This window comes from Accipiter gentilis, chromosome 6 (assembly GCF_929443795.1).
Source record: "Accipiter gentilis chromosome 6, bAccGen1.1, whole genome shotgun sequence".
In the NCBI taxonomy this organism is placed as follows: domain Eukaryota; kingdom Metazoa; phylum Chordata; class Aves; order Accipitriformes; family Accipitridae; genus Astur; species Astur gentilis.
Genome location: NC_064885.1, coordinates 27113541 through 27141536, shown reverse-complemented (window position 1 = coordinate 27141536; position 27996 = coordinate 27113541). Strand labels below are relative to the sequence as shown.

Sequence of the window (27996 nt, the reverse complement as noted above, 5' to 3'; positions counted from 1 at the left end):
TAAAAAACAAACCCCCAGCCTATTTAAGGGTAGTACGGGAACCTTTCTGTCACTAACTCTGTTCCAGCAGCAATTTTAGACGTGGTTCCCGCTGTGAAGGAAAGTGATGGCACAAGAGAATTGCTGCAGATGCAAGAATTTGTGTAATTACATCGAATTTGTTCACTGATGCTCGCTAAGTGCAGTGAGGAATCCCAGGAGCGACCGTACCTCTTTGTTTAGCAAACACCTGCGCCTAGCTGACATTTTTCCGTCTGCTCGAGCTGTGAGGAGAATTGGGGTTAAGCAGTATGTTCACTTAGTCACTGCTAGCACCGTGAGGAGAGATTCCAGTGCCGCGCGCCGAATTCTGTCTTCTAGAAACGCTTCAGCGTTTGGTGCTTCAGTAGAAGCCTTTTACGTGCGTTGGGTAAATTTGACCAGAAACCGCGCGGACTAACTGCGGGTTTGTTCTGGTGGTTTTGCTGTGGCCGTGGGACCCCGCTGCCCGGGGCCTGGCCGGGCGGAGAAGGGGCCGTCCTGCCCCCTTCCCGCCCTCCCCGTGAGGGGCGAGCGGCCGCGCGGGCGCCGCCGCCACCCCCGTCCCCGCCGGCAGGGAGCTGCGCCGGCGCCGGGGAGCGGCCCCGGCCGGCCGCCCTCCGCTGCTCTCTGCGCCGTGGCCTGCGGAGGCCGCCCCGAGGCCCGCCCCCGGCGGCGGGCGTCACCTGTCAGCCCGCCGAGCACCGCCGCTCCCCGCGCCCATAGGCCGGCCGGGCGCCCGCCCCCGCGGCGGGGCGGCCGTTTTCTGGGGGGCGGCGGCCGGCCGGCCCTCACTCGGCGATCCCTGCGCGCCGGGCCCCGCGGCTGGCGATGCCGTGCGGGCGGCAGGAGAGCGGCGGCGGCGCCGCCGCCGCCGCCGCCCCTGCGCGGTACGTGGTGGGGGTGGACGTGGGCAGCACGGTGGTGAAGTGCCACGTCTATGACCGGGCGGCCGCGGTCAGAGGTTCCGGCTGGAGGAAGGTGAATCCGCGGCGGGGGAGGAGGCGCCGCCGGGCCGAGCAGCGCGGGCCGCCCTCCCCCGGCCGAGAGCGGCGGGCGAGGGGGCAGCTTGAGGCGGCGTTTGCCTCGGGAGCCGTCGCCGGAGGCGGGCGCCGCCGGGCGGGGCCGACCGCGGCCGCTCTCCCCCGAGCGCTGGGCGCTTTTGACTGCGGGTCTCCGGCTCCCTCAGCCCCGCGGCGGGGTCCCGGGAGGCGGCGGGTTGCCCGGGCGGGCCGCGGTTCGGGGCTCGGCACGGGGAGCGTCCGCAGGCACGCACCCAGCTTGGCCTTTCCCGGTGCGCGGGCATCCCCTGAGCCGTGTCGGAGCGGGACGGCTTCCCGAGGGCCCTCGGACCGGCCTGGGGGAAAGGAAACCCCCAGCCCAGTTGGGAGCCCCGCGGGGATACGCCGCCGTTGCGCTCGCCCCGTTACCCCCAGCGCTTCCTCCCGCCCACCTTTCCCCGCTGCTTTCGCTGTAGTTGCTAATTGACTAATCCCTCTCCGGACAAACCGCCTTTTTCTTAGTAGCGTGTAGCCGAGACCCGCCTAGGGCTTGCGTTTACACACGTAAACCATTTCTCTAACAGCGCTGCGTAGACAAGTGTTAACTTTGGAACATGAATTTCAGGCTGCTTTTGATTTGCGTGGCTCGTGATTTTGGGATCAAGACGATCTCCAGAATTAACTTTTTTATTGTTAGCTATTGCATTGAAAAGGTTGCAGCGAGGAGAAGCGTAAGAAATCTGAGGGATTCTCAGAAATGGAGGGGGATATCCTCGGTGGAGCTGATCCTCTCACTGGAAGCCATCTGGTGGGTGATCCCTGGCCCGCTGTGCTGCGCTGCTAGTGAACTGCTCAGGGGCATCCATGTCGGAGTTCATCAGCAGAGCCAAAAGGCTGCCTGAGAAACCCAGTTTCCAGTTTGGAGCCCTGAAAGGGGTTTACAGGCTCCCCAGTTCCTGGGGGCTTCTAGAGATCACATACCCACGTTCAACCATGTTTTAAAAGTGACAAACACTGTTTTTTCTCCTCTTGCAGTAGATTCAGAAAACTAAGAACAAAAAAAAGCAAACCCAAATGTATTTGCACAAACTTTAATAAGAATACTGGTTTCTGTGAACTAGGGATCCTAACAGTGCTGTGTGTCTTTTGTGAACAGGTGGAATCACTTTATCCTCATCCTGGCTGGGTTGAATTAGATCCTGAAGTGCTGTGGAGTCAGTTTGTTGGTGTAATAAAAGAGGCTGTACAAGGTAACAGCTTATAAAGTTTGAGAAGCTAATGAATTATTCCTCAAAATTAGTGAAGTTAGTTAATTAGATAATAAGATTACTATTTTTGAAAAGGTACTGAAAAGTCATCATTGAGTACAGGTCTACAACATGCTTGAAGGCCTGTTCAATCATTATGTAACATAGAACACTTCAGTTGCTTTTTCCCTTTCAGTGGGGCCAGATTAGGATTGAAGTAGAACAGGAAGCAGTGTGCATGTTCGATTTACATCAGTGACAGCACCTTGTTCTTCTAGCTTTTTGTATATGTATCCTTCCCCAGTGTCTGTGTTCCTTCTTCCGGATGTCTCTGTGTACAAACAGAGTAGGCTTGTTTACCCTTCTGATTGCCCATTATTCTACTGCTGCTTTGCGTGTATCAATGTCAGTGAGAGAACGAAAGCTGGATGCTGCATAGTTGCGCTCGCTCGATTACAACCTGATATTCCTGCTTTTCCCTTTCAAACTACAAACAGTTCTTACCATCTGACTCCTGTATTATTGCTCTTTTCTATTTGTACTTGCCTAAAATTTCCTAGTACTCCACCCACTAAACACACAGAACTCCCTTTTCTGCCAGACTTCTGACGTTCATTTCTCCTCCTACCCCCCCCCCCCCCCAGCCTTTTCTGGATGCTACTCTAACTGTGCACTTACCCTCTACAACTCCCACAGGTTTCCCTTTATACCAGCTCCAGCATTCTGTGATCCAGCATGGATCACCTTCTGTGCCATGCTGATGCTGTGGACCTGTCAAGTGCACCCCAGCTTGCTTTCTCACAGTGGCCCAGCCTCCTTGTCATATGTATGTGCATCATACTCTTTCATTCAGTGCCTGAAGCTTGTCTGATTGAGCCCTTGTTGCAGTTTGGTCTCCCAAGTGTTGCTCTGCCTCCAAGCCTGGCTCAAGGCAAAACTGCTCTTGTCCCTTCCTTTGGAAGGCAGCCTAGGGGACAGGGAGAGTAACTTTAGCAGGTACAGGCTGCAGCTGATTATTTGGGGCTCTTGGTCTGTTTTCTCAGCAGCCACAACTCTTCTGTCACAAGAACAGCAATGCCACCTCAACCCCTAAAGACCTTACTAGCTTCCTCCTCTCGCATTCTGTGGGGAAAATCGGGAAGCAGGATTTTTCAGCTAGTTTTAAAAGGGGAAGCTTTTCTTCTGGCCAGGCTGTGTACACTGTTGGCAAGTCACTTTTAAATGGTTGCGTAACATAAGTGAGCATAAGCCCACGCTACTGTCAAAAGAAGCAGTCCCACCCTCCTTTTTACAGTGTTGTTTCAAGTCCAGAGGAGTTTCCTGAATCAAATCACTGTGTGGTTGTTTATGCCAGCAGAGCTTCACCAATGTTTGTGCCAGCACAAGAGAGGGTGTGGTAGCAGGGGCAGGAGTGACTGTGTGGAAGCAGGAAGAAGACATAGGAGCACTTCAATTTACATGACTAGTGGAGCTGAAACATGTGATTCCATGTGCAGGTGAATGGGCTGATGTAGTTCAGTACTACCTAAAGGTGGAAACTGCATCTGGCTGTATGGTCCCGCCCCTCTCTCTTGCTCTGGTACTAGTTCAACCCTTCCAGGAGACTGCTTAGCTGAAAAAAAACCTGTGTTTGTCTTCCGTTTTGTGTTTCTCTTTAATGGAAATTAGCTCTATTCACATAGGGGTCTAGAGAGCATGAGGAGCTGACACGGGGAAAGTGGTGGGAGCATGCAGGTTGTAGAGATGGGGAGGAGTAACACATGCCACTAATCTGTAGTGAGCTGTGGTAGTACTGGTATGGCTTTGCCTTCAGTTTAGTCTCAACTGCTACTGAAAAAGAAATACTGCTGTTCTCAAGCCGCCCACTCCCAGGTCCTCCTTTTGTACGCTCCTGCTGCCAGCACCACTTGTGCAGGCAGTCGGAGCAGGTAGCCTTGTGAAAGCACTGATTTAATTTTCATCTGATTGAGGGCCTTGACACCACTGCCTGCATGAATGCAAGAACCAGTATAAGGGCCAGAAGCACATGTAGAGGTTGGCAGAGCAAGACATGCCCTTTCTCTATGAAACTCCTTTTGTAATTGTAACTCAGAGGCTGTCGGTTGTAGAGTCTGCAGTATATACTTATGCAAATGAGTAATTTTGTGCATGAAAGTTAACATCAGAATATGTATGAGCAGGACATACTTAACCTGTGATTTGTTAAAGTAGTGGGATTGAGAGCCCTTCAGAGTAACAGTACTTTGAACAAAATAGGTAGTTTGTCATTGAAGTGGAATTTCTTAGTGTATATTTTTCATATAATTTGGCTTCTGGAATTATGCATGGAGGTACTTGGGAAGCTGACCAGAGCTGCTTTAAAAATAGCTGTGGACATATTTAATGATTTATGGTTATATATATTAGAAAAAATGTTCTGTAACAGTTATTTGAAGGTAAGCTTTAACAGCAAAATTGGTATATACCCAAATGTGCATTTTTTTTATACTTCTGAATTTTAATTGTACTTTGCATTCAGTTATATGTAGTTTAAGCAAATTTGTCCTTATGAATTTTGAAAGATTGCTTAATGAATATTTAAGCTGAAATGTCATTATCAAAGTGATGTAAAAAATCATGGTATATTGGTATTAATCTCCTTATTGCCTACAGAATCAATCTAGTTTTGTTTCTTTATGGAATTTCTTTCCATAAGTTTGTAAAGGCACTTCTTCTGTTTGTGCTTTCATTCACATTTATCCATGTGAAATACACATTTTAGTTGATTATATAGGCATATATAATCTGCCTGCCTGTCTTCAGGATTGTTCAAGTAAAGTGTCAACAGGCTTTTCAGAAGGTGGAAAGGGTCAGTATGCCACAACTGCTTTTGTAAAATACGTAGGTTTATTTATGTGCTTTGGAATCAGTTGTCTGACTCCAAGTTCTCTAATATTTCATTGTTCTGGCCACTTAGTTGGGCAGTCTGTAGAGATTTATATTCTCTTAAATTGTTAATTTCCTAAGTATTCCATATCTTATAGTTATATTGAAGAAGTTGTATTTTTGTTTGTTTCTTGAAAGAAATGGTTTTTTGTACATGGTTTGTTTTTTTGTTTTTAGCTGCAGGACTTCACATGAGGCAAATAGCTGGTCTTGGCATCTCAACACAGAGAGCAACTTTCATTACGTGGCACAAGTATGTATATTGTGTGTTGTTTAAAATGAACTTGTATTCATTTGTGTTCATAGACTGGATGGAAGCAGACTGTAGAAATGTTGAACTCGGTCAAGTCACAACCTGAAAGCAACAAATGATGGTCACTCATGTTCTCTTGTGTTTGCACAGCCACACCTTAACAGCAGTTCAGAACAGTTTATAAGCATATGTCCTTTTTGTTTTGTTCTTAGTACTTTGGAAGAGATGAATGCATACATATTTTTTAATTCTGGTGAGAAGTCTCACACTCAAAATGTGCCTATTACTAATTCCTCAAATCCACCAGGAGGATATGCACTTACTTTAGGAATTGACCTAGTGTTAAGTGTCCTCATTGGAAATGGTGAATGATGTGAATTTTTTGGGCAGTGTATGTTCTGTAGTTTTAAATGGGAACATTCAAATGCTGTTTTTCAGGAGGACAGGGAAACCTTTTCATAATTTCATAAGTTGGCAAGACTTAAGAAGTGCTGAACTTGTGAATTCCTGGAATAAGTCCCTTTTGCTGAAGGTAAAACTGTGCTAAGCTAGATACTGCTTGGACATATTAGAACTGTTTCATTTTTATGAAGAATAAGGGCAATATAGGAAATACTGAAAGCGTCTTGTTAATATGTTAATATGGCATGCTGCGGCCTAAAAACATTTAACTGAGCAAGATTAGAACGGAAGATGGTACCAAGAAAAAATGCAGTACTGATAGCCTGAAGGTAATTAATTATGGGAAAAGATAATCTGTAGGTCTAGCTTGCATTGTGTTACTTTTTAGTCTCTGTTGTATTAAAATGTTGCATGTTAACACTTGCTACAGCATAATTTTTGGATGTAGGTAGTTCTTGGTTGGCAGTGGTTTGGGTTTTTTGTTTGGTTTTGGTTAGGTGGTTTTTTTACGTACTCTTTGCTCAGATTCTGTATAGATGGTACATTTTATGGAGTTCATGGCTTGTGCTTAATACCTTTAGAAGAGAAAGATTTGCTCTAAGTGGAAAACTGAAGTTACTTTTCCTGTAAGTGGAAACTAACTGGCACACTCACAATAAGTTAAATTCTTGGTTTTGCCACTCATTTATTTTGTGAATGAAAACTTAATTAATGATTAAATTTGGTTCTTCTATTAAAACATGATTGAGCCTGTCTACTGTAGGACAACTTTCACTGGAATAACAGTACGTAATGCTGTCAACCGCATTGTGCATTGTGCTCATACAGGTGACCTCTCTTCATAAGGCAGAGCAGTCTCTATCAGTGTCCCAGCAGAAGTCAGTAAAACAGACTTGCTTAGTGCAGCTGCTCTTTACTGTGCTCTTTGTTGTGGGATGGCTATCTGTTGAAATCCTATGTAAGGATTCTCTAACAGAATTTTAGCTTTCTGAATCTAATCTCATGTCAGCAGCTTTCATCTGTGTTGTCATCCTTTAAAGGTAATTGATCAGAAACCTTTAAAGGGATATTAAAAATTAAGTAACTGTTTTCTTTTGGCACAGGTAGTCCATGTTATTTTTACAGTGCTTCATTTCTTGACTGGGAATGATCGATACTTGGCACCAAGTTTTCTTACTTTTTCAACACAACAAACTTCTATGAAGTTGTCATGGGTTTTTAAAAACATACGTGAGGTAAGCTGAGAAGGGAAAAATAACAGCCGTCTTAAGTCATAATAATAGCTAGTGACTTCAGTTGGTTATAACCTCTTCAGGTTTGTCTTGCTTGTTCTTCTTCTGAGAAGAACCAGAATGAAAGACTTTTATATGTGTTAATGTTCAAAGCCTGTCTACCTAATTATCTATGCATGTTTATACAACTTTTTCCTCTGGTTCTGGAAATGTGTAGTAGTAAAAAGTTTTCCACACATAAGAAACATAATCAAATCACCTTATTTCAATTGATATAATTACCCAATTAGTAATTGTACTTTGTTTTAAGTTGTTCGCACTCTAGTTTTGCATGACAATTTTATTTATTTTCAGCTGGCACTCTTTATCTTTCTACTCTGCATTATTCCAGTGTTTACAGTTTCACAAATAATATTGTACTGGACAATCAAACACTGCAAATTATTTTGCATTTTGTTGTAGTGTAAATTGGAAAATACATATAAAATAAGTTGTGCTGGAATAATCGAATGGACTACTGAGCACTGAGCTATTTGGTGCCATATTCCTTGCTCTCATCCTTACAATTTTTCTTCTTTCTTCCTATTGTATTTATAACTTCAGTAATCTTATTTTCTATGTTAATTTTGAAGTTATTTTTGAAGAAAATGGTTATCATTGATTTTCTCTCCTGTGTAAAGAAACCCCAAAATCTTTTGAGTGTTGTCTGGTATTTTCTGTCACAAAATGAACTATTGAGAAGGTCAAGTATAATTTTTTACTGGCATGTTTTGGTTGGACCTGTTGAAATTGTGAGGTGTGAATTTGGAGGATTATGGAATTGAAGGTTATGCAGCTGCTGAGTTTTCAGCGAGAGATGAACGTTCTCTCACATTTTGTCAGGCACTGATACTTAAAATATGTGGCTATCAAATCAAGAAGCTCAAAAATTCATGGTTCTTAATTATAGAGGGTAACATATTCAGACATGTTTTGAGTGAATTAGTTTGTATGTTCTTTTTATGAAATCTGTAGCTGTACACATCAGTTAGAAATTGGATGAACCCTGAATTTGAACTCTTTACAGACATCATAAACCAGAAAACAATGGCTCTGTCCTTATTGTTGTCAAGCACATACTGTAAAATACACTTATTTATGCTATTTCTGTTCATTTTTTATTTAAGTGCTGTGTGCAGGACCTTGTTTTCTTTATTCACCACTCCTTCACCACTGTTATAATTGTGACTATAAAGTTTCCCCCCTTAACGTTCTGGTGCCACTACAGTATAAGATTAATTGCTTTTCTGTCCTTAGCAGCAACTGTAAGAAACTGTGCTTATTCTCTGTTAGAAGCATGAACTGTAGGATAATATTACTTATATAGCCAGCTTGCCCTTTTTAGAAGAAAAATTGGCAGAGACTTATTTTCTGGGGACATTATCAGTAACCATGAAGAAAATGAGAAAAGGAATCAGGAAATATGTTCCCCTTTATTGTACCCAGTTGTAAATACTTCTTTTGTATGTATATTTATTCCCAGGCTGAAGAAGCTGCCAAAAAAAATAACTGCTGCTTTGGAACAGTTGACACATGGTTACTGTACAGATTGACTAAAGGTGAATGCTACAGTTCCTCTTAAATATTAATAAAACATGCTGTAATCTAAGTGATGATGTTTAAGACTGTAATTGATACATCCTAGAATTCAAATACTTTTTTGAAAATCTGTGGTTATTTATAATTGATGAATATTGTAATATATTTACTGTTTAAAAAAAAAAATTCTGGATTAATTATTCTTCGGGTCTGCCTGGAATGTTAGTCAGAAAGGGAAATAATTATTCAGTGTAATCGACCTTTTAAGCATTTAAGATTCAAAGAGAACTACCAGAACTAACTGGCCTTGATTGAAGAAAAGTACCTGTGAAAGCAAAAGAACAAAGAATTGTTAAAAATGTGGAAGAATTACAGGTTTCTGTCTTGAGGCCTAATGCCTGAGCAGTTGGATAGATTATGATGGACAGTTATGCAGTACCATCTCTCTTCTAGCCAATTTCATGAGGGTACAATAAGGTAATTAATACATATACATTATAGTGAGCAGCAAGTGATGTTTGTGTGCTCATTGTATTGTTGTGACTTTGCCTATAGACACTCAGTTTATATTTCATTGAAATGTTTAAAGAAAAAGTATGTTTAAAATTACTCTTAAATATTTGTATATCTAAAATCTTACTTTGTTCTTTTTTTCTTTATGGTAGGTTCTGTGTATGCGACAGATTACTCAAATGCCAGTGCTACAGGCGTTTTTGAACCCTTTACGGTATGTGCTGTTCCAAAAAAATGTTGTTGCTATTTATTGTGCTTCTGAGAGAGTTGCTGACAGTTCTACTTTTTTCCATATTATTTCAGAAATGTTGGAACCCCACTTTGTGTAATTTACTTTCAATTCCAATGTCTATTTATCCACCAGTGAAAGACACAAGGTAAATATGAAGGCATATTCAAAAGAATATGATAACTGTTAAGTTAATTGCCTTTAGAAAAATACTACATAATCTACACAGGCAAAGTAATATACAGAAACACCAATAAAATTAAATTATTTTTATATACAGATGTACTTTTTTAACACTACATGCAAAACTTTACTATCACTATTTCTTTAAGTGATATTTTTAGTGCTTTTTTAAAAACTAATTGATAGTGTTACCTTTCATATACAATGCAGCCCCAGGCCTTATGTATCTGGATTTCATTTTACCAAAAAGGTCAATTTAGTGTTGTGACGTTTCTCCATAACATTTGTTTTAAGCTTCAACTTCGGATCAGCTGACTCTGAAATATTTGGGGTGCCTATTCCAATAATGGCAGTGGTGAGTGCAAATGTGTTCTTACTTAAATCTGTATATTTGTACCTAGTTTTTTTTTATCTAGCTTTGATTTAATACTTGCTTGTTTAATAAGTATTCTTTATTCCTTCGCTGTGACTTAACTACAGTAGCATTGGTTGTTGAATTTTTCTCCAAAAACTCAGTTTACAGCCTTAGGGGGAAAGGAGGAGAGAGGAATGGGAAGGGATTTCTAAAGGTTGAGGTCCATTAAGGTTAGACGACCAAATGATTAAGCACTGAATGTGGGACTTAACAGAGCTGTGTTCTGCTCTGAGCTCTAGTAATGTGCCTCTCTGGCTTAAAAATCAGGTGTTCTATATGAAGTTGTGCAATGAGGTCCATTCTGGCTTGACTTCAGTAAGACTCTACACAATAGATCTACTTGTGGTAACTTTTATTTCTTTTTTTGACTAAAAATGAATGGTGAACAACGTGTTCTTGCCTCAGTAGTTAGGATTTGGATAAGAAAACCCCGTTGTTTTTGTCAAGTGATGACTTGTAGAAAAATCTGTTTGAATTGAGCTAAATGGAAAAAATGTCACCTAGCTAACATGAATTTTTCCTGCTATTTTTAAAGAACTATAGACTCAATTTGTCTGTAAATTTACTGTTTCTTGAAGGCACAAACACAAGTAAATACATTTAATAACCATCATCATTGTTGAAAAATTGAGCATGGAATAATTTGGTATGGGAGAGGTACCAGGGAAAAAGGAAGGTGAGACCTCATACTTCAACTTTCTATTTGGGGAAGAGGAATTCAAGCCAAGCTACTCCGTTCTGCTCCCTGGGATTGCAAATGCCCTGTTTATCCGTGTCAAATACTAAACCATAAAATATTTCTTTTGTTTCCATAACATATTTTTCAGTGTTGCAGCCAATACTACAGATGTTCACATTGTGCCCAAACCTGGTGTAATTTGATTCTAGTGATAAATCTGACTGTTGGAATGGCCTGCAAATACTTAAGAAACTGTATATGAGTCCTCTCTTAATGGTCAATTCCGTTCTGAATGGTTATTTGTATTCGGAACTCTGAAGTGTTTGCAATGATATTTTAAAATCCAGCAACATTGTAGGTTGGTAGTTGGTACCTAACTTATTGTATTGTTTTTGTTGGTATGCCAGGTAGCAGATCAGCAGTCAGCTATGTTTGGAGAATGCTGCTTTCACCCAGGAGATGTTAAACTGACAATGGGAACAGGTGGTTTCTGGAATGTGAATACTGGAGAGCATCTCTTTGCATCACGGAGAGGTAAGATAGTGAAATTTTTGTTTTAGAGTACTTCACGTTACTTGACAGCTGTTAATGATGAGGGTACAAAACCGAATAAAACAGGGCTATGCTTTTCCTTCTGTCTTTAGGTGTAGAAAAACAGATTGAAAGTGTTTTCAGAACAGAAAGCTGTGGAAATTTTTTATTAGAAATGGTTATCCTGAAATACACTTCTCAAGAAGATAATTTAAGTAACATCACTAGTAATTATGTCTGCATCCCTCCTTTTTTTTTTTTTTTCTTCACCTCTTCTTCTTGATAGCAGTATTATACAGTACAGGAATAGAGAAAAAGGGGATTGGTCTTCTGGCTTCTCACATCAAAATGTTCCAGTGGATCGCTCTAAGTTCCTCCTCTTGAGCCCTTATGCTTTGAGTACCTGCAGTGAGATAATGCAGGATTAGCAATTATTACTTTTCTTCTAAAATACTAGAAAAGGGCTCCCCATTATGTTTCTAGTGTTTAAAACTTTGTTTTTCTGAACGTTTTTGTGATCTGTCAAGCTTGTTATTTTGTCATAGATGGCTATTTGTCGAGAGAGCAACGGACAATACTGAAGTAAATTTGCTTGCACGGTTTCTCTCTGACATATTTTTAGAGTTAGTAATTTTAGGAAGCCTACAATTTAAAATGGGAGGGGTGGGGCTGGGGAGGACGACAGCAGTATGCTAAGGAGAATTCCAGCTGGTAAAGTCTGGAAGGACCTTGGCAAATACATGAGATGTGTCAGAACTGAATAGCATAGACATTGAATTCCCTATGAATGCAAATCCTTTTTAGGCTAATTAATGATGTCATTATGGTGATACTTTTACTTAGGAAAATGTATGTATGTAGCCTGTGGAAATGTAATGGCAAAAACATGCTGTAAGGTTTTTCTATTTGTTTCCTTTTAAGAAAATATTTAGCTATTGCAATCCAGTAGGAACTGAAATCTTTAAGGCAGTGCTGTGAAGCTTTTATGCGTTAGGCTGTTATTTATGTTAAAATTATTTTCCCTGTGTTTTTTGGCTGTCATGTAGTATGGTTAGTAGGACAAGTTAAGTACATAGCTTTCTCAGTGCCCTGGGCATGAAATGTGATGTGTTCAATCTTTAAAGTTGACATATGTATTTAAGACTGCAAGATGAATCCCTATAGCATCCCTGTGCGAGCTATTCATTAGCTTCTGTTCTAGTTTCTGGTCTACATTTAGTTGCTATATATGACAGTTTAAAAAAAAAATAAAATGGTTTCTTCCAAGAACAACGCTTCTCACAATTCAGTGATGGAAGTATGTTGTATAAAGTCTTATCTCTCTGGCAGTCTGATAATTATTAGTAACTCTGATCATGCCAAATGTCATGTCGATCTGTTCCCTAGAGGTAAATTATCTCAAGCTACTAGAGACTCTGATGTGAGCATTTTTAAGAAGGTCACGTGAGAGACTTCTCTGTCCCTAATTAGCTGTCCTTCTCTAGGACTCCTGGTGCAATGAATTGTTTGGTCTTGATTCTTTGCAGCTTCACCTTTGGTAGAAAATAAAGATTGTAAGGGGGACCTGCACCAATGATCTGGAGATACGTATATCACTTTTTCAAGAGACAAATACAAACTTTAATCTAAACAGGTGCTCCTGATTGTTTTCCACTGTAAGCATCAGAGTGCCTCCAGCACTAACCCAAGTTTCCACAATTGCACTAGTACTACCATGCCACTCTTTGGACACAGGCAAGCAAACTGGAGATGATTCTGTGAGGCACGCTTCTGTGTATCAGCAGAGTCACCTTGAGAAAGCAGAGAGAATCCCTAAATCCTTCTGATGCTTTTCTGGTCCTTTAGTTATTGGGACTCATGTACCTTTGTTGCATTACCCATGATCTCTTGAGTCCTGAGCAGCGTCCCATAAAGCCTGGGTCCTTTCTTCACTCCAACAGTTACCGTACTTGGGTTGGGTGAAGTTTTTATTGCAGTGGCCACTGAATGCTTAGGGTCTTATCAAGTGACCTGAAAAACCATTTGTCCAGCTGCAGTGCTGGAGAACATCTACTGTTCAGCTAGTTAACAAAGTCTTTTTGCTTTAGTATTAAAAGCAGTACTCTGCAGGACTTTTGTGCTATGTTCTTACTAATACAAATATCAAACAAGAAGGTGTTTGTGTTCACACTGACTGTTTTAAGTAGTGTGTGTCTCTTTTCTTTGTTAACGTTTCAACATATCCATGGGGGAGCAAGGGGGAGAACAAATCATCAGGTTTATCCTCATTATTGGCTGTTTATTTCTAATGTGCTAGTACCTTCAAGCAGACAGCTTTTTGAAAGGTGCTGTACTGTGTTTTCAAAGAAACTAACCGTGTTTGCCCTATGTATTTCTGCCTTTCTTCTGAGGGAAAAGGAAAAAAAATTTTCAAAGTAATTGAATTTTTTTTCTGAGTCACTGCAAAGCCAAAACTATTTGGTGGAAATCATAACTTCCTGCAGATCCCATAATGTAAACCATAGAAGTGCTAATCTTTTGTAATTACAGCTAAAATATGTCACCAAATATTTTTAATCAGTTTGGGTGTTTCTTTTGTTTTTCACATTAGGGAAACATACAGGTAAAATGATATAGTTAACTGTCAGTAGCCTTTGTTGGGGACAAAGATGGGCAAATTGTGAAACTTGTTTTCATTTTTGCTTTCTATGTGAGGAACCATTGCATATTGAAAAAGGAATAAAAAAGTGTATCACTTTCATCCTCTTCTGTGAATAAGACCTATGTTCTAAGTTTGCGTTGCCTTTTTTTTTTGTGTATATGTCTGTTTTAGTGTTTGTGCTTCTTGTCTGAAAGCCCAGCCTTCATGTTTTATGTTTTGGGGAAACTGTTAGGGAAAATTAGATGGATTTAAAACAAATAGGAAAACATTGATAAATTTTTAAGTATATACAATCTCTTATCATACTAAAAAAAAAAAAAAAGTAAGTGCAGATAGCTCTTCTCTGTAGTTTAAGGAGGCTTATTTTGTAATTTGATAGTGTTTTGGGATTTTTTTAGGTTAACTTTGGTTTAACAAGCTGTTGTTCAAGTCTCCTGTAATGCCATCACTAAATATTTAAACAATATGTTTAACCTCTATCAGTGACTTTTTATTATTATTATTTTTATTTTTTTTTAGCTTGAATTCTGTAAAGGAATTGAATAAAAACTTTTTTTTTTTAGTTGGGTTTATTGTGGGGCGTGCTTTTATATGTTTTTCTGGAAACATTTAATTGAACTAGGTGTTTTGTTTTGTTTCATGGAAAATAATTAAGGTCTGTATCCACTGATTGGTTGGAAGATTGGGGAAGAAGTTGTTTACTTAACTGAAGGCTGTATGTCAGACATTGGCACTGCCATAAAATGGGCTCAGGATATAAGTAAGTTGTTCTTTAATTTTATAGAGGGTAAAATATATTACTACTTAAGAAACTGTTTTATGGGGTTATAGTTATGTTACTGGCCTTGGGTTTATTATCCATAATTGAAGAAACTAGCCTACATGTTTTGGACAGTTCAAAATGCACAGTCTTATTAGTAGGTTCTTTGCTGAGTGTGTTTACTGCAGGGAGTTTGGTTTGCACAATCATCTCCTCTTCAGACTCTGCCTCTCAGACCCTCCTACCTGTGTAGGCTTTTACTTTCCTGAAACATTTTACTCCTCACTTGCTTTCTCTTGAGCATGACAAAATTCCTGATGCCTTCTTTTGTTTTTTTTAAGCTGGTATCCAGACCTGAATAGAAATGGTGTGAAGGAAACCTGTCTAAAGTTAGATGTGTGCTGTTTTAGGGTATTGGGACTTGAATTTTTAGTTGAGGAGAAGCACAGAAATTGACTACCAATTAAATCTAGGTAGCGTGATTGTAAGTGCAGTATTCCACAAATGCTGTAATGCTTTTGAGAGATCTCTAGCTGTACATCTTGGAATTAGTAACAGGTTTGAGTTATGTGAAAATAACGTGAAGAACCTTATTTTTAAAAGTAATGGTGTTGTGTATGTTGCTTCACATAGAAGTAATGTGCCTGTTGGCTGTGACTGTTATGTAATGAAAAGATTTGCATTCCAGTTTAATAAAAGACTAAGCAAAATACTAATACAGTAGTAGTTGATGTTAAAAACCACTGATTGTTTATAGGACAACAATTCTGAGTGTTCTAATAGACTGCTTACTTGGTTTACTTGGAAATTTAATATGCCTTTGCTGGGATGCAAAACATGAATTAGTGTCTGAAACCTTGGGTTATCTGGGGAACGTTTTCCTGAAGCGTAGCTTGCCACAAAATTCCACCTTTCTTGAAGTTGTCAACTTCTGGTGCGTATGTGCATATACATGCTCAGGTATGTGCCCTTAAGAACTAAGCAGGACTCGGATTGGTCCTCAGGTCTTCATTGTTCAATGTTTGACTGAGCCTAGAGAATAACAGCCACTAGGCTTTTGAGGAAATTACTCAATTCAATACACAGTTCAGTGCTGCAGATAGAAGATTCAGTGGTACATATATAAGCTTGCTATTTCAAATTCCATACTTTAAATGGATACTTACCCACATGGAACTTACCAGTACTTAAAATGGATGATACTGGCATATGCAGAGCACGAGTATAAAGGATTTTTAGCTAGCCAGTAGTGAAATGGACATGACCTACAGTTGTTACCACAGGCAAAAACTGGGGAAGTTTTAGAGGGACATAAAAAAATAGGCATGCTGCTTTAAACTCTCTAATAAGCAAGACCTTTATTTTCTGGAAATATGATTGTAGAGAAGCAGAATTCAGAAACTTTGATCAGCTTTACAAATAAAGAGAAGGGTAAAACTTTTTCTCTAGAGAAGGAATTGGGCCAAAACACAAAGCAAGCTAATGGCCTCAGTAAGGATGGTGAGGCTTAACATGGATGAAGATGAGACATATAATAGTGGTAAAGGTTTGGAAATAGGAATTTCTGCAGCAAGACAAACTTAATTTAATGCACTTTTTTTAGTGGGATCAGATCAATTTTAAGAATTTTGAAAAAGTAGTATCTGGAATTTCAAGGTGAAGTCAATCTTACTTAATTTTTTTCATTTTTTGTCCTGGCATAGAGGTTCTAGGTATAGTTCAGTAATAGCAAATACAATAAGAAGGAAAAGATGTGATTTAGGCTTGTTAGTCTGGGCACAGTAGAATGCAAAGCTTTCAAACAAATTTATGAAAGTTTCAAAGGTAAATTGACACTCCTGGTAAGTTACCAAGATGGGTTTTTCAAAGATAAATTGAGCTAGATTAACCTAATTTATCTTTGATAGAAGAATTTACTTTTTAGACAAGAAGAGCAATAGCTCTCATTTAGACCTACAGTCTTCTGTAAAAACATGTTATGTGGCCATGTAAGGCATTATTAAAACTACAGAAGATGGATGTTAGTAGAAGAATTGCATGTGGGTGCAGAAGTAGCTAAAGAGGGTTGTCTATAGAGTTGTGTAAGGAGATTTATGGCTAGACAGAGGACAAAAATAGTGTCTATCAAAGAGGTCATACTAGGACCTACCTTATCTATATTTATGTATCAGTTACTTGTGAAAATATTAAGGGTGCTGATAAAACATGGTGGGTATTAAGGACTTTCTCAGTAGTCATTTGGTGCTTGGGCTGACAGTAACAACATCTTCGGGGGGGGAAAACATGGTTTATGTTTTGCAAATACAGGTTTTGAGCATACTTAGGGTGCCATTGTTAGCATTCTCAATTCCCATTTATGTCTATTTGGAAAGCTAATGATCTCTTACAGGATGCAAAGTTTAAAAGGCTATATCATAACAGATACAAGAGGATCCTTTTGAGTTTAGTCTTCATCTGATTAGTTCGTTGGTTTTTTTTAATGTGACTGATGGACATGAAATACAGGAGAAGTGATTATTTTCCTCAGAACACGTAGTTTGAGCATATTACAAAAGGAAATAGTCTAACTCTAGATTTTTGTCTCTAAGTAACATATGAAAAAATTGAAGTAAATAATAAAAGCATATGACTTATGCGTCTTTACAGATCTTTTCACCAATGTAGATGAAACGGCAAAAATGGCACGGAGTATTGTTGATTCTCAAGGCGTTTGTTTTGTTCCAGGTTTTCAGGTAAAAATATTAATATAATTGAGAATATATTTTTCATAATCCAGTTAAAATTTTAACTTTTACTTGTTTAGGGTAGCAATTTACATCTTATCACAGTATTTATTCTGTACTACTCGGCTTCTTATCGTCTGTCCCTCACCACAACATATGAAGATCATTGTCATATCAGAATGGTTAAACACCAGCCCTGCTGTGAGAAAAACCCTACAGAATAGGAAAATTACTTCCGTCTTGCAAATGGAGACCTGGGGGACAGATAAACTAAATGACTTGCCCACAGTAACTTGGGCAGTGCCTGCAGAGACAGAAACCGATCCCATAGCTTTTCTGCCTCAGGCAGAGCCTTGAGACAATACTTCTAGGCACCATTCTAAACCGATTCATTTTGTTCTGCCTCTTTTCAAGATGTAGGTTGCAATTCATCCGAGTATTTAAACGTACTTAAATATGAGCAAGATTGCAAGTCCTGGTGTTATGAAAAGCAAAGTTAGTAGTACTTGGACACTTCTGGGAATGATCAAACTGAATATGGTAGACTTTTTTCTTAGAAGTCTTGGTAATTCATTGGTTTGAAAGTATACCAACTCATCTCTCTGTGTGTTTCTAAATGTTTTGTTTGTTGGGTTTTTTTGATCTTCATTGCTCTACCATACTCAGTTTGATCATTTCCAGGGCTAGTGTTTTTTTTCTAAAGAAACATAACGTCCTTAACCTTACCTTTGTGTAAGTCCTGTATATTAATGGAACAAGGCAAAGAAAAATTTCATTTCTTCTACAGGTGGCCCAGCTACCTTCTCTCAAACAGCTGCCCTAATCATTAGATCTATTTTTAGGGGTATAGAGCTTGATTATGCCAAGATGCTTCCATTTAGCATTTACTGTGAGTAATTGTGCTATGAATAAGCAAGCGTTGAGCCATGCCAAATTCCGATATTTGCAGACAGGAATTCTGAGGTAGACAAATGTTAGTCTGAAGCTTTTTTGAACCTTTAATTCTATTAATATTCAAGTTCTAGAGATGTTGGTTAAACTTCTTGTTTGTTTGTTCGGTTTTTGTTTCATTTTGCGGGTTTTTCTGCCCCTCGCTTTCTTGACACTGTCTCCAGAAGGAACCCCTGCTAACTTCTTGGTAAACATTGATTCAGTCTGGGTTTTTTCCCTAATTCTAATACTCCCAGTCCAAATTTAGAAGCTGTACTTAGAAAACAGAATAGATTTGTCTTTAACTGTGACATCTAGTAACCGCTAACAGTATCCACCAATGTGGATTTCTTTGCCTTTTGAAAGCCCTGTTTATTCCAGTGGACTGTGCTTATTTAGTAGCCTCACAGTAACAGAATCTGTATCAGTTTAGAAACTGAGTGGATTAAATGGTATGAAAAGGGACGTGAACAGAGTTCAACACTTCTGGGACTGTAGTGTGTCTTTTTAGCTTCACTGGCTAGATGTTAACACAAATTGATTCTATTATAATGTTTCTTAGACCTCAGAATAATAGTAGTTAGGGAAGGGTTCTTATGAAGCTGATGTGTTTATTTCCTACACAGAGTAAAATGTTTCTCTACTCGTCCATATTAAGGCAATAAGAACAAGTTTCTTTCTTACGGATTCTACTGCTGTGGTGAAGTGCACCAAGAGGAGCATCGTTGTGAAAGTATATTTGAAATTGAGTGAATATGTCCATTAATAATTTTTCCTTTTACTCATTCTGCTAGAAACAGACAGGGGTTTCCAGGCTTAATTTGCTGTGGTTAATAGTAACAGCAAAAACTTAGGACTTTTCTTTGGGGTGTATGCATATATATATATATGCATTGCTACTTTTTTCTTCTTTTTTTAAAGATTGTTTCTTTCAGGATACTCACCCTTATGTAGAATATAAGTCTATACTCTTTATTTGTTATCTTGTATATGAAAATCTGTAAACTTGGAAGCTGTGAATCCTTATTATGCTACTGGGCTGGACAGTGGTTCCATTCTTAGAATGGGAAGGGTACTTGTATATGGAAAAAAAATTAATATTTTCTTTGACTTTAATGCAGAAGTTTCTTCTATTTAGGAACTTTTGCGAAATGCCAGTTTTTCTTTTGGCTGTGTGTATCTATCCATAGGTCATTTAAAAATTGTTTTTAACATATGAGAGCATTTTCTTAACTATATAATTATGTATGTATGTATTTTATAAGCATGAAATTCAGGCTTCTGGTAAGTATTGTCATTGTGATATTTAGCACAATACAACTATAATGGATTGTTTCAACTTAAAAATTACTATCTACAGTGAAAATAAGATTTAACATTGTCACAAACCAGGTACAGACCAGCAAACTAATATTTTGTGATAAAGTTTGTCAGAGGAGTGAGGATGAGATTCATCAATCAATCTTCTAGTTCTCCTGCAAAAAAAAGACAATGTAGTGACCATTAGAATTTTAGTTGGAGTCTGTTTATCAGTGTCACTGATAACAGGCTGTAGTATAAACTAATAAAAAGTATTACCATCCTTTTCAGTGTTACTTTTAAAAGACAGTTCATCTTGCAGCAGTTCAGGAGTGTTTAAAAAAATAAAAAAAAGGGGGGAGTGTGAAATCTTGCTAGAGAGGAGCAATATCAGTGTGCCCTGTCCTAGACACTTAAAGTCTACGCTATATGTATTTTAAAGAGAAATCATACAGATTAGTGTTATTTAGTATGTCAAATTGGCAAGAAGTCACTTAAACCTTTTGCTGTTGAAAGAAGCTATTTAAACTGTTCACTGAGTTAGCTGAAATAACACTATATAACTCTTACATATTGTTTTCAATTTTCTTCTTTCACTATGCTGCCTGTAATTGTCGTAAGTTATTTTTTTTTCCTCTTACTATTTGACTCCTTTCTCAAAAGCCTACAAATACAATTCACTGAATTCGTGGTGAAATCTTCTCTGCAGGTTTCTGTGAATGACCCATATTTATGTGCCTCTTTCATGGGGCTGAAACCTTCCACTACCAGAAGCCATCTTGTACGAGCTATATTGGAATCTGTAGCTTTCAGGTACTGTTTGCTTAATTATCTTGCTTATATTTTCTTAAGTTTACTTTTATTTTCACCAGCAGTGTTAAATGGATACATGAACTTCTGCAGTTTGTAAAATATAAATCAGAGTAATCCATTACTGTTACATTGGAAAGGAGTTTTAGCTGCTTCCCTTTTTTTTCATTAACACTTTACAAACTTGTATATATTTTTAGTTCAGAATTTTTGTTATTAAGTAACCACATACAGATTCTTAAAATACTTTGTTTTCTGCATGTTCTAAAAATGTTTTCTGTTTAAAGTTTGTCCTTACTCTCCTGACAGTGTTTTGTCAGAAGCTGTAGCCCACTCCAGCTGTGTTTAAAGTATCCCTGAAGCTGGAAGTTTTCTATTAGCTCTTTGTCTAAAGTTTTAAATTTTGGTGTTTTATAGAACATGGTAATAGGCATCTTAAACATCTTTAAAGATGTGAATGGACAAAAAGTTCCAGATCTAGCTGTCAGGGTTAAAGATATTACTGCTAGTCACTGATGATACCACATCAGTAGCTCACTGTGGAACAGATTGGTTCTGACTTGCAAACCCACCCATCATGCCTCAAACTGGAGCTGAATATGGTCTGAGCCTGGCTCACACTGCACTGTGGCCAGTTAGGGAGCACTGGTATGATTCCTTCCATCTAGTCATCAGCTCTGCTTTGGGCATAATAACCTCCTGCAAAGAGGCAAAAAGGATGTCTGGAGGAAGGTAACATTCTGAATTGCTGCAACAATGCATATGGTGTTTTTTCTGCACTTGTAAGAGGAACAAGAGATGCAGTAGTTCCTGAACTGAAGCATGGGTCTCTTGAAAACGGGTCTCTTATCTCATTCAAATATCTAACTAGAAAAGGGTAGGGATTCTTTGTGTTTAGATTTTCTCCCATTAAATGAAATGGTTTCAGAACAAGTCAAACTTACAGCCTTCAGACGTTCCCCTTAAAGAACAGCTGGATAAACTCCATTTAAGACTCTGTCAGCCTGCTTTTCTCACTCTAAACCACTTATTACATTGACAATTGCATCTTGTCTGTAGAAACCTAGCAGCAATTTCAGATGGGAAAAATGTACCTTCTGCAGTGACTTGCTATAGAATGGGCTGTGATTTAGCCATATCTGTCCCTCCGTAATGATGTGTAACAAAGACCAGTTTCAGTCTTTTTTTCCTTTTTAATTATGCATTCTGGAAACTTGTTAGCTATTGCAGCAGTTCTGACACAACTGAGGCATTTTTTTGCCCTGTATTTTATTTCCTAACTATGTAAATACCGGAAACACTTTATGGAATATATAATACTTAATTCAACTAAATATTTTTTTAAAGAAACAAACAGCTTTATGATACCATTGTGAAGAAGGTACGCATTCCTCTTCAAACTATTCGGTAAGTTCCGTTAACTTTTAGATTTGTTATATGGAAGTTTGATTTTAAATAGGCATGAACTTTATTACACATTTTATCTTACTGTAAAAATTCTGCTGCTGAGAAATAGATGATTACCTAGCCAAATGTTAATGTAACTTAAGTGGCAGTAGATTCTACCCAGAGAAGGGTTGGTTCTTAATTAAACTGTTGGCATTAGTGATTGTCAGTAGGTGAGTAATGAATTGCTCTAATTAGTAAAAAGGGCAAATCCATGTTTTCAGGTAGCACTAGAGTTCATATAGCAATGCCTACCACAAAGGTCTTTTACCGTTTATTATCATTCTTCCATACTGAAATTTTTTGTGCTGGGTCTCTCATGGACTGAATATTTTTTGAAGATGTCAGTTAAAACTGGGTCTGTTTGTGAGGGAAAGAGGGAGAATATTTTTGTAATTCAATTGTTAAGACGTTGAGTTTGCTTCAATCTTTGAAGAAGCAAATCAAATTTAGTGAGGTAACGGTGATCCCTAGAAAATGCTTTTCACAACATCTTGAAAAAATTTAGCTGAATTATGCGTTGCTGGAAAACTATGTTGCATATTTTGGTAGGTACTTTTCTTGAACACACCAGTTGTCTTAAAGCCTCAAGCCCTCTCACGCTGAGAAGGCTCTCCAGAACTTCTCCTTCTGGCAGCCAGGGGTCATCGTGATGCCATGGTCAAGAACGTTGAGGAGAGCTTGTGGCTTTTTTTCCTGATACCCGTGCAAAGGAAGAAATAGAAATGGAGACAGTTGAGAAATCAGACATGAGTAGTGGAAGAAAAGTGAAAGAACAAAGTGGGGGGAGGTAAAAGTTTCTGTCTTCCATCACATACTGGAACAGAGTAGGCAAAGATGAAGGAACAGCCAGGCTTGGGGTTTTAATGAGGAGGAAAAGATGAAAAGTATTGGAATTTTTGATTCCTTATGAAGCTTTTTTACATAGAAAATTGCATCCAGAATTTGAGAAGTCATGTTAAGACTGCAAATTAAAATGGGAAGTGTGGAAGTACTGCCTAGGGAATAATAGAATCCTGATCACATTTACATTGTAATGTCAACTGTAAATTGTATGATCATATTCTGTTCTATTAATATAAAATTGCTGTTTCATATAGTGACTGTAATAGTTAACTATGATTGGTAGCAATTCAGCTTATGGATTAAGCATTAGAAGATAATGGGATACACTTAATGGATTTTTCAGTAGGGTTGTAAACTGATCTCCCATCCTTTTGTCCACACATCTTTAGTATCTATCCATTAACTGTTGTTTTTATCCCATAAACATGGTCATTCCCTTTTTAGCTATTGTCCTGGTATCCCTTGTTTCTTCCCAGTCTCTGGCTCCTACAAGCTCCTACAAAGTTGTCATTTTCATTAGTCCTCTACATTCCTATTACTTCTCTTTGCTTCATCTCAACATCGTCAAGGAAAGCACGGAGAAGGAACCCTCATTTTTAGTCGTCACGTCCTACGTTGTGGCAGTCTATGGCAGCCTTTACAAGGATGATCCTGGTGATCCCTGGAGTCCTGGAATGTCACCTATTTACTTGTTCTGTGAAGTAGCACATCCCCAGTCAAATGGCATGTAGGAACTTTGAGCTAGAAGATGTACTGTACAGACTGAATCTTCAAAGTATCTAGCAGCAAAATTCAGCTAAATGTAAAACCGAGTATTTGGAAATTTTCTTTCTTTTTTCCCCTTGTAACTTGAATCAAAAGGATGTCTTATTTTTACAGAATAAGGAAAATACATGTCACTGGCATTAAGAAAGTGACTTTGCCAGTTAAAGGTTTTTATGCTGTAGTGTAGAGGTGGTAACCGTGCGTGTACAATTGTACAAACAAGCAAAACCCTGTAACATCACCAATCAGGCAGTGTCTCCTGATTTTACTTTCAGAAATGGCCAAAACATTTATGCAAAAGTTTTCTGAGGCATCATGTAGGATAGAAGATTTCAGCTGGCATATATTGAAGATTTCTAAGCAGCTGTTAAGTTTTATTACCCAACACTTTCTATAGTAATAAACAGTAGATGTCTTTACCACGCCACATTTGACAGAACAGCTCCATACCTGGCTGGTATTGGAGTCCAACAGCATAACGAACCAATCTATGACAATTCAAAGATTGCTTTTTGTTATAGTTATTTTTTGTTTGCAAGAGTGATTACTTTGCACCACTAGTAATCACTCTCAGATGATTAAAGATCAGCATTGATAAGTTCTAATTTTCTCCATTAAAAGGGTCTCCAACATGATGCAATCAGGAGAATACGTAGATGGAAGCCTCATTCTCATCTTCCTCATAAAAAGAAGCAACCATGAAGGCATTTTAGCTAACTAGTACAAACATTTGGTAGTAATAAAAAAAAGTACTTTTCCCATTCTGAGAACACTTGAATGGGTTTGTTTAATGTAATGGTTTTGACTACTGTCATGTTGTGGTGATAACTATGTGAAGGTTCTCTTATAAACCCTAATGTTTCAACTAGGATGATGTAGAGTTTTAGAAGACAGAGCTTTCAAAGCTTTTGATAATGTGTCTGTCCTATGTCCCTGTCTGTCTACCATTACTTCCTCAGTTTATAGGCATTCTTTTTTTCTCTAGGCACCTTGTGCCAGCCTCTAAATTTGCCCATAAAATGGAAATGCATTTGTGCACGAGTGACAGGAAGATTTATGCATAGGTGTGAAAACCTAGAAGTTGTTTTCAGTAATGTTGCCAATAAGCATTTTAACTAAATGTATTTTTTTAACTTCTTTTTCCCCTCTCCCTATAGAGCTGATGGAGGTGTCAGTAATAATAGTTTTGTCATGCAGATGACTTCAGATTTAATTAATAAGAAAATAGAAAAACCTGCAAATGCAGACATGTCTAGTCTTGGTGCAGCTTTTCTAGCAGGCCTTGCTTCAGGTATGTATACATTTAAAGGGTTTTGGTTTTTTCCCTTCATAATGCATGTTTGTAAATACAGAGGGGAAAAAAAAAAAACAAAACCAAAAAACCAACAGACAAAACCAGGGCATAACTTCAAATAATTGTAAAAACTTCCCAAAGGATTACTTTAGCCATTTTTGTGGGAATCCAAGGTAAGCAGTGTTCACATTTCTCTGTATAGTGCTTTGTACCCATGTACTGGTATTTGATGGACCAAAGAACAGGTGGTAACATCATACATAAGCCAAATCAAGGACTTTATTTGTATTTCTAACACAATGTCCCAATATGCTGAGCAGTTGTATGCTTGTTTAGTTTTACATAAATGAATAGTGACAGTGAGTTTAATGGGAAAAGTATCTGCGTATATGTTTGTGAGATTCATTTACATTCAGAAGGATACGCTACTGGAGAAGAAAGAAGTGAACCCTGTCTTTGCTTACCTCCCTGTTTCTTGACCCGGACACTCTGCATCCCTTCCCATATTTGCACTGCCTGGAGCGGTGCTCAGTGGGGATGCGTCATGTGAGGAGGAAGCTTACGTGCAGCTGTGTCATTCCTACTGAAGCTCTGTCCTGTCATCTGTGAACCGAGTCTTTATTCTTCATGGTTTTCACAGAAATAAACACAATGGAAGTACAAAGTAAATTATTAATAGGAAAAAAGAATCCAACTCTACTCACACAGAATTTTTCTATATAATTAACCAGACTTAAAACTACAAACTGTCAATGGTTTTGCTTAATATCCATCTACAAAATAAATTTTCATTAACTTCATTAAATTGCTTTGATAAGTAAATAACACAACTGGAAGATAAAAACGATATGCTCAGGTAAGACTTAGCAATTAAAACTGCAAGAAAGCTGCAGCCCTTGACAGACAATGATTCAATAACATAAATTAATCTGAAAACATAACACCAGCTGTTGTCTGCCATGTATGCAATTTTTAAGATGGTAGGAAAGCAACTAGTGCTACGTCTTGGTTTTTGTGGCCCTTCTTCATTGAGAGGGAGCTGCAGCAGAAAGCACAGTGTAGATGAAACCTAAGGGAACTTCAGTATACCAGAGCTGTTCCTTGGAAACCATCCCAGTTAAGCAGATGTGCTGTTGTCAGGATTCCAAACAAGTGGATGCTATTGGAAAGGAGTTTCACAATGTTAAAAATATGCTTCCCTCTGAGAAAGTTGTTGGTTGAGTAAAGAAAAGCTGTCATGATTTCTTACTGTGTTTCTGCTTTGGATCGCTTGGAAATAAATTAAAACAACTCAAAAATAACATACTTGCAGTTGAGCTTCACAATGAACTTTCTGCTTATAGGATTTTGGACTGACAAAGAACAACTAAAGAAGCTAAGGCAAATAGAAGCAGTTTTTGAGCCCCAGAAGGACTTGGAGGAATACAAACCTGCTATGGATACCTGGCTACAAGCAATGAAATGCTCCCCACGCTGGTAGAAATTGACATTTTAATTATAGAAGAATTAAAATGTTTTAATTCAAGGTTATGAAATCTTGACGTTAACAGAACAGTAAAAACTGTAACTGAAATTTGTGATGGTATATATAAAACTATACAGTACTTCAGTTACCCCCCTGCTGCTAGATTACTTACCACACCATAATGAACCTTCATATCATCCCTATGACAGCTGTAGTCCAGCTGCAGCATTTGTGTCCCTTCAGTGACCTCCTTTGGGTGGCCCAGCTGCTTGAATCCTACCATGTATTAGAGATAGGGAGGTTTTTTCCTATCATGAGTTTTCTACTGAGGAGCTTGTCTCCATTTGGATCTTTAATATATGTGGTAAGTTAATCATCAAGGAAGGGTTAAAGGCACATGTGCTTCCCTAGGCATTTCTAAGAAACGTAAAACGATTGTTGGGGGGTGGGTTGCGATGAACTTGATTGTGTACAAAGATATTTTCTTATTAGTAGCCTGTTACCACCTTTTGGTTGACTTTCTAAGGAAGCGTGTGATCCAGCTCTGTGATGACATTTTTGTGCACTAAATTAAGATGAAATACAAAAGTAAATAGGCCTTCAGTACCCCATTAAAAAAAAAAAAAATAAAAAATCAGGATTTTTGTAGCTGATGGTTCCTATCTAGCTTGTAGCTCAATTTTTTAAAATTTTATAAAGACCAAAAGCTATATTACCTGGCTCGGCTAATACAAATACATTAAAAATAGTTGAAGGTATGCTATCTAACTTGTAAAAATCTGTAACATTACTATTTTCAAGCCCGTTGTTAAATCCTAGTAGTATTATTAGCTAAAGGGGGGGTCAAAAGTCTATTTTTGAAGCTATGAATTACTTTTCTATTTTTTAAACAAATAAATTATTGAAGAAATTTGTAGGTAATTATTCTTATGTATTTCTTTATCAGTAATCTTAAATTACAATAATTTTCTCAGAAGTATGTGTAAATCAGCTTCAAAAATGTAAAATTATTAAACAGCTTAATTTCAGAATAATATCAAATTCAAGCTGTGGGTGATTGTGTTCCACAGGCACTGGAGAAAATAAATGTTTATAGATTTAACATTACTGAAGAGGGCCAAACAACTATCATTCGCTTTTTCTTGTGCTGAAACATGGAACGTCAAATCATACACCATTCCCTCTGTTTCTTTCACAGTCATCTACTCTAGCTGTGGTGTTCTTCAAACTAGATCTCATTTGCCTGTCACCCTTAGTTTAACGTACCATTTTTTTAATTATTCTGTTACTTTCTCTCCTTCAGCCTGTGCTATGTCTTGGCACATTATTTTTTTTTTCCCCTGGGTATCCTTCAAGTTGCAGAGACCATTCTCTGCTGAACCTACTCCACTGGGGATCCTGAACTGAAGTTCAGGAACAGGTCTGTTTGCTGATTTCTAGTAATATGGCAGACTATACAATCTATATGGTTGATTTCTTTTTGGACCATAAAGTATGGCTGTCCAGGTGCCAAGACTAACGTATATAAAGTCCATTGATGAGGTTCCCTCCAAGCCTCCTCCTGCTGTAAGGTAAGAGCCTGTAGTTACAGGATATGTGGAACACTTCCTTTGCTTCAACACCCGTGTTCAGCTTGTGATTTTCTCTGTCATCTCAACCTCACTACTAAAGAAAATGCTCGTTGGCAAGAAGGTTCTACTAGGCCAAACAGAAAGACTTTCAGTCTGGCATTTTGCGCAGAAGCTTGTGCCTCAGTTGCTAATATTCTAGGCTTTGTTCTCACTGAAGGAGTTTAGTTTCATCAAAATCTG

At 38.4% G+C, this 27996-nt stretch overlaps 1 protein-coding gene across 1 annotated transcript; it reads left to right on the top strand.

The window, feature by feature from the left end:
• Positions 1-844: 844 nt before the first annotated feature.
• Positions 845-27087, top strand: GK5 (glycerol kinase 5). Its single transcript, XM_049801899.1, has 16 exons — positions 845-999; positions 2176-2269; positions 5369-5444; positions 5883-5976; positions 6950-7081; positions 8601-8676; positions 9322-9383; positions 9473-9546; positions 9876-9936; positions 11083-11209; positions 14503-14607; positions 17254-17339; positions 20269-20372; positions 21717-21776; positions 24584-24717; positions 26064-27087. The coding sequence occupies exons 1-16, from the start codon at positions 850-852 to the stop codon at positions 26198-26200; spliced, it is 1572 nt and encodes a 523-aa protein (XP_049657856.1). The 5' UTR covers positions 845-849; the 3' UTR covers positions 26201-27087.
• Positions 27088-27996: the final 909 nt, after the last annotated feature.

Coding starts and splice junctions, on each gene's coding strand:
- GK5 (XM_049801899.1), top strand. CDS start 850: ATGCCGTGCGGGCGGCAGGAGAGCGGCGGCGGCGCCGCCGCCGCCGCC. Junction 1,000..2,175: donor GAGGTTCCGGCTGGAGGAAG/GTGAATCCGCGG, acceptor TTTTGTGAACAG/GTGGAATCACTTTATCCTCA. Junction 9,937..11,082: donor CTATTCCAATAATGGCAGTG/GTGAGTGCAAAT, acceptor TTGGTATGCCAG/GTAGCAGATCAGCAGTCAGC.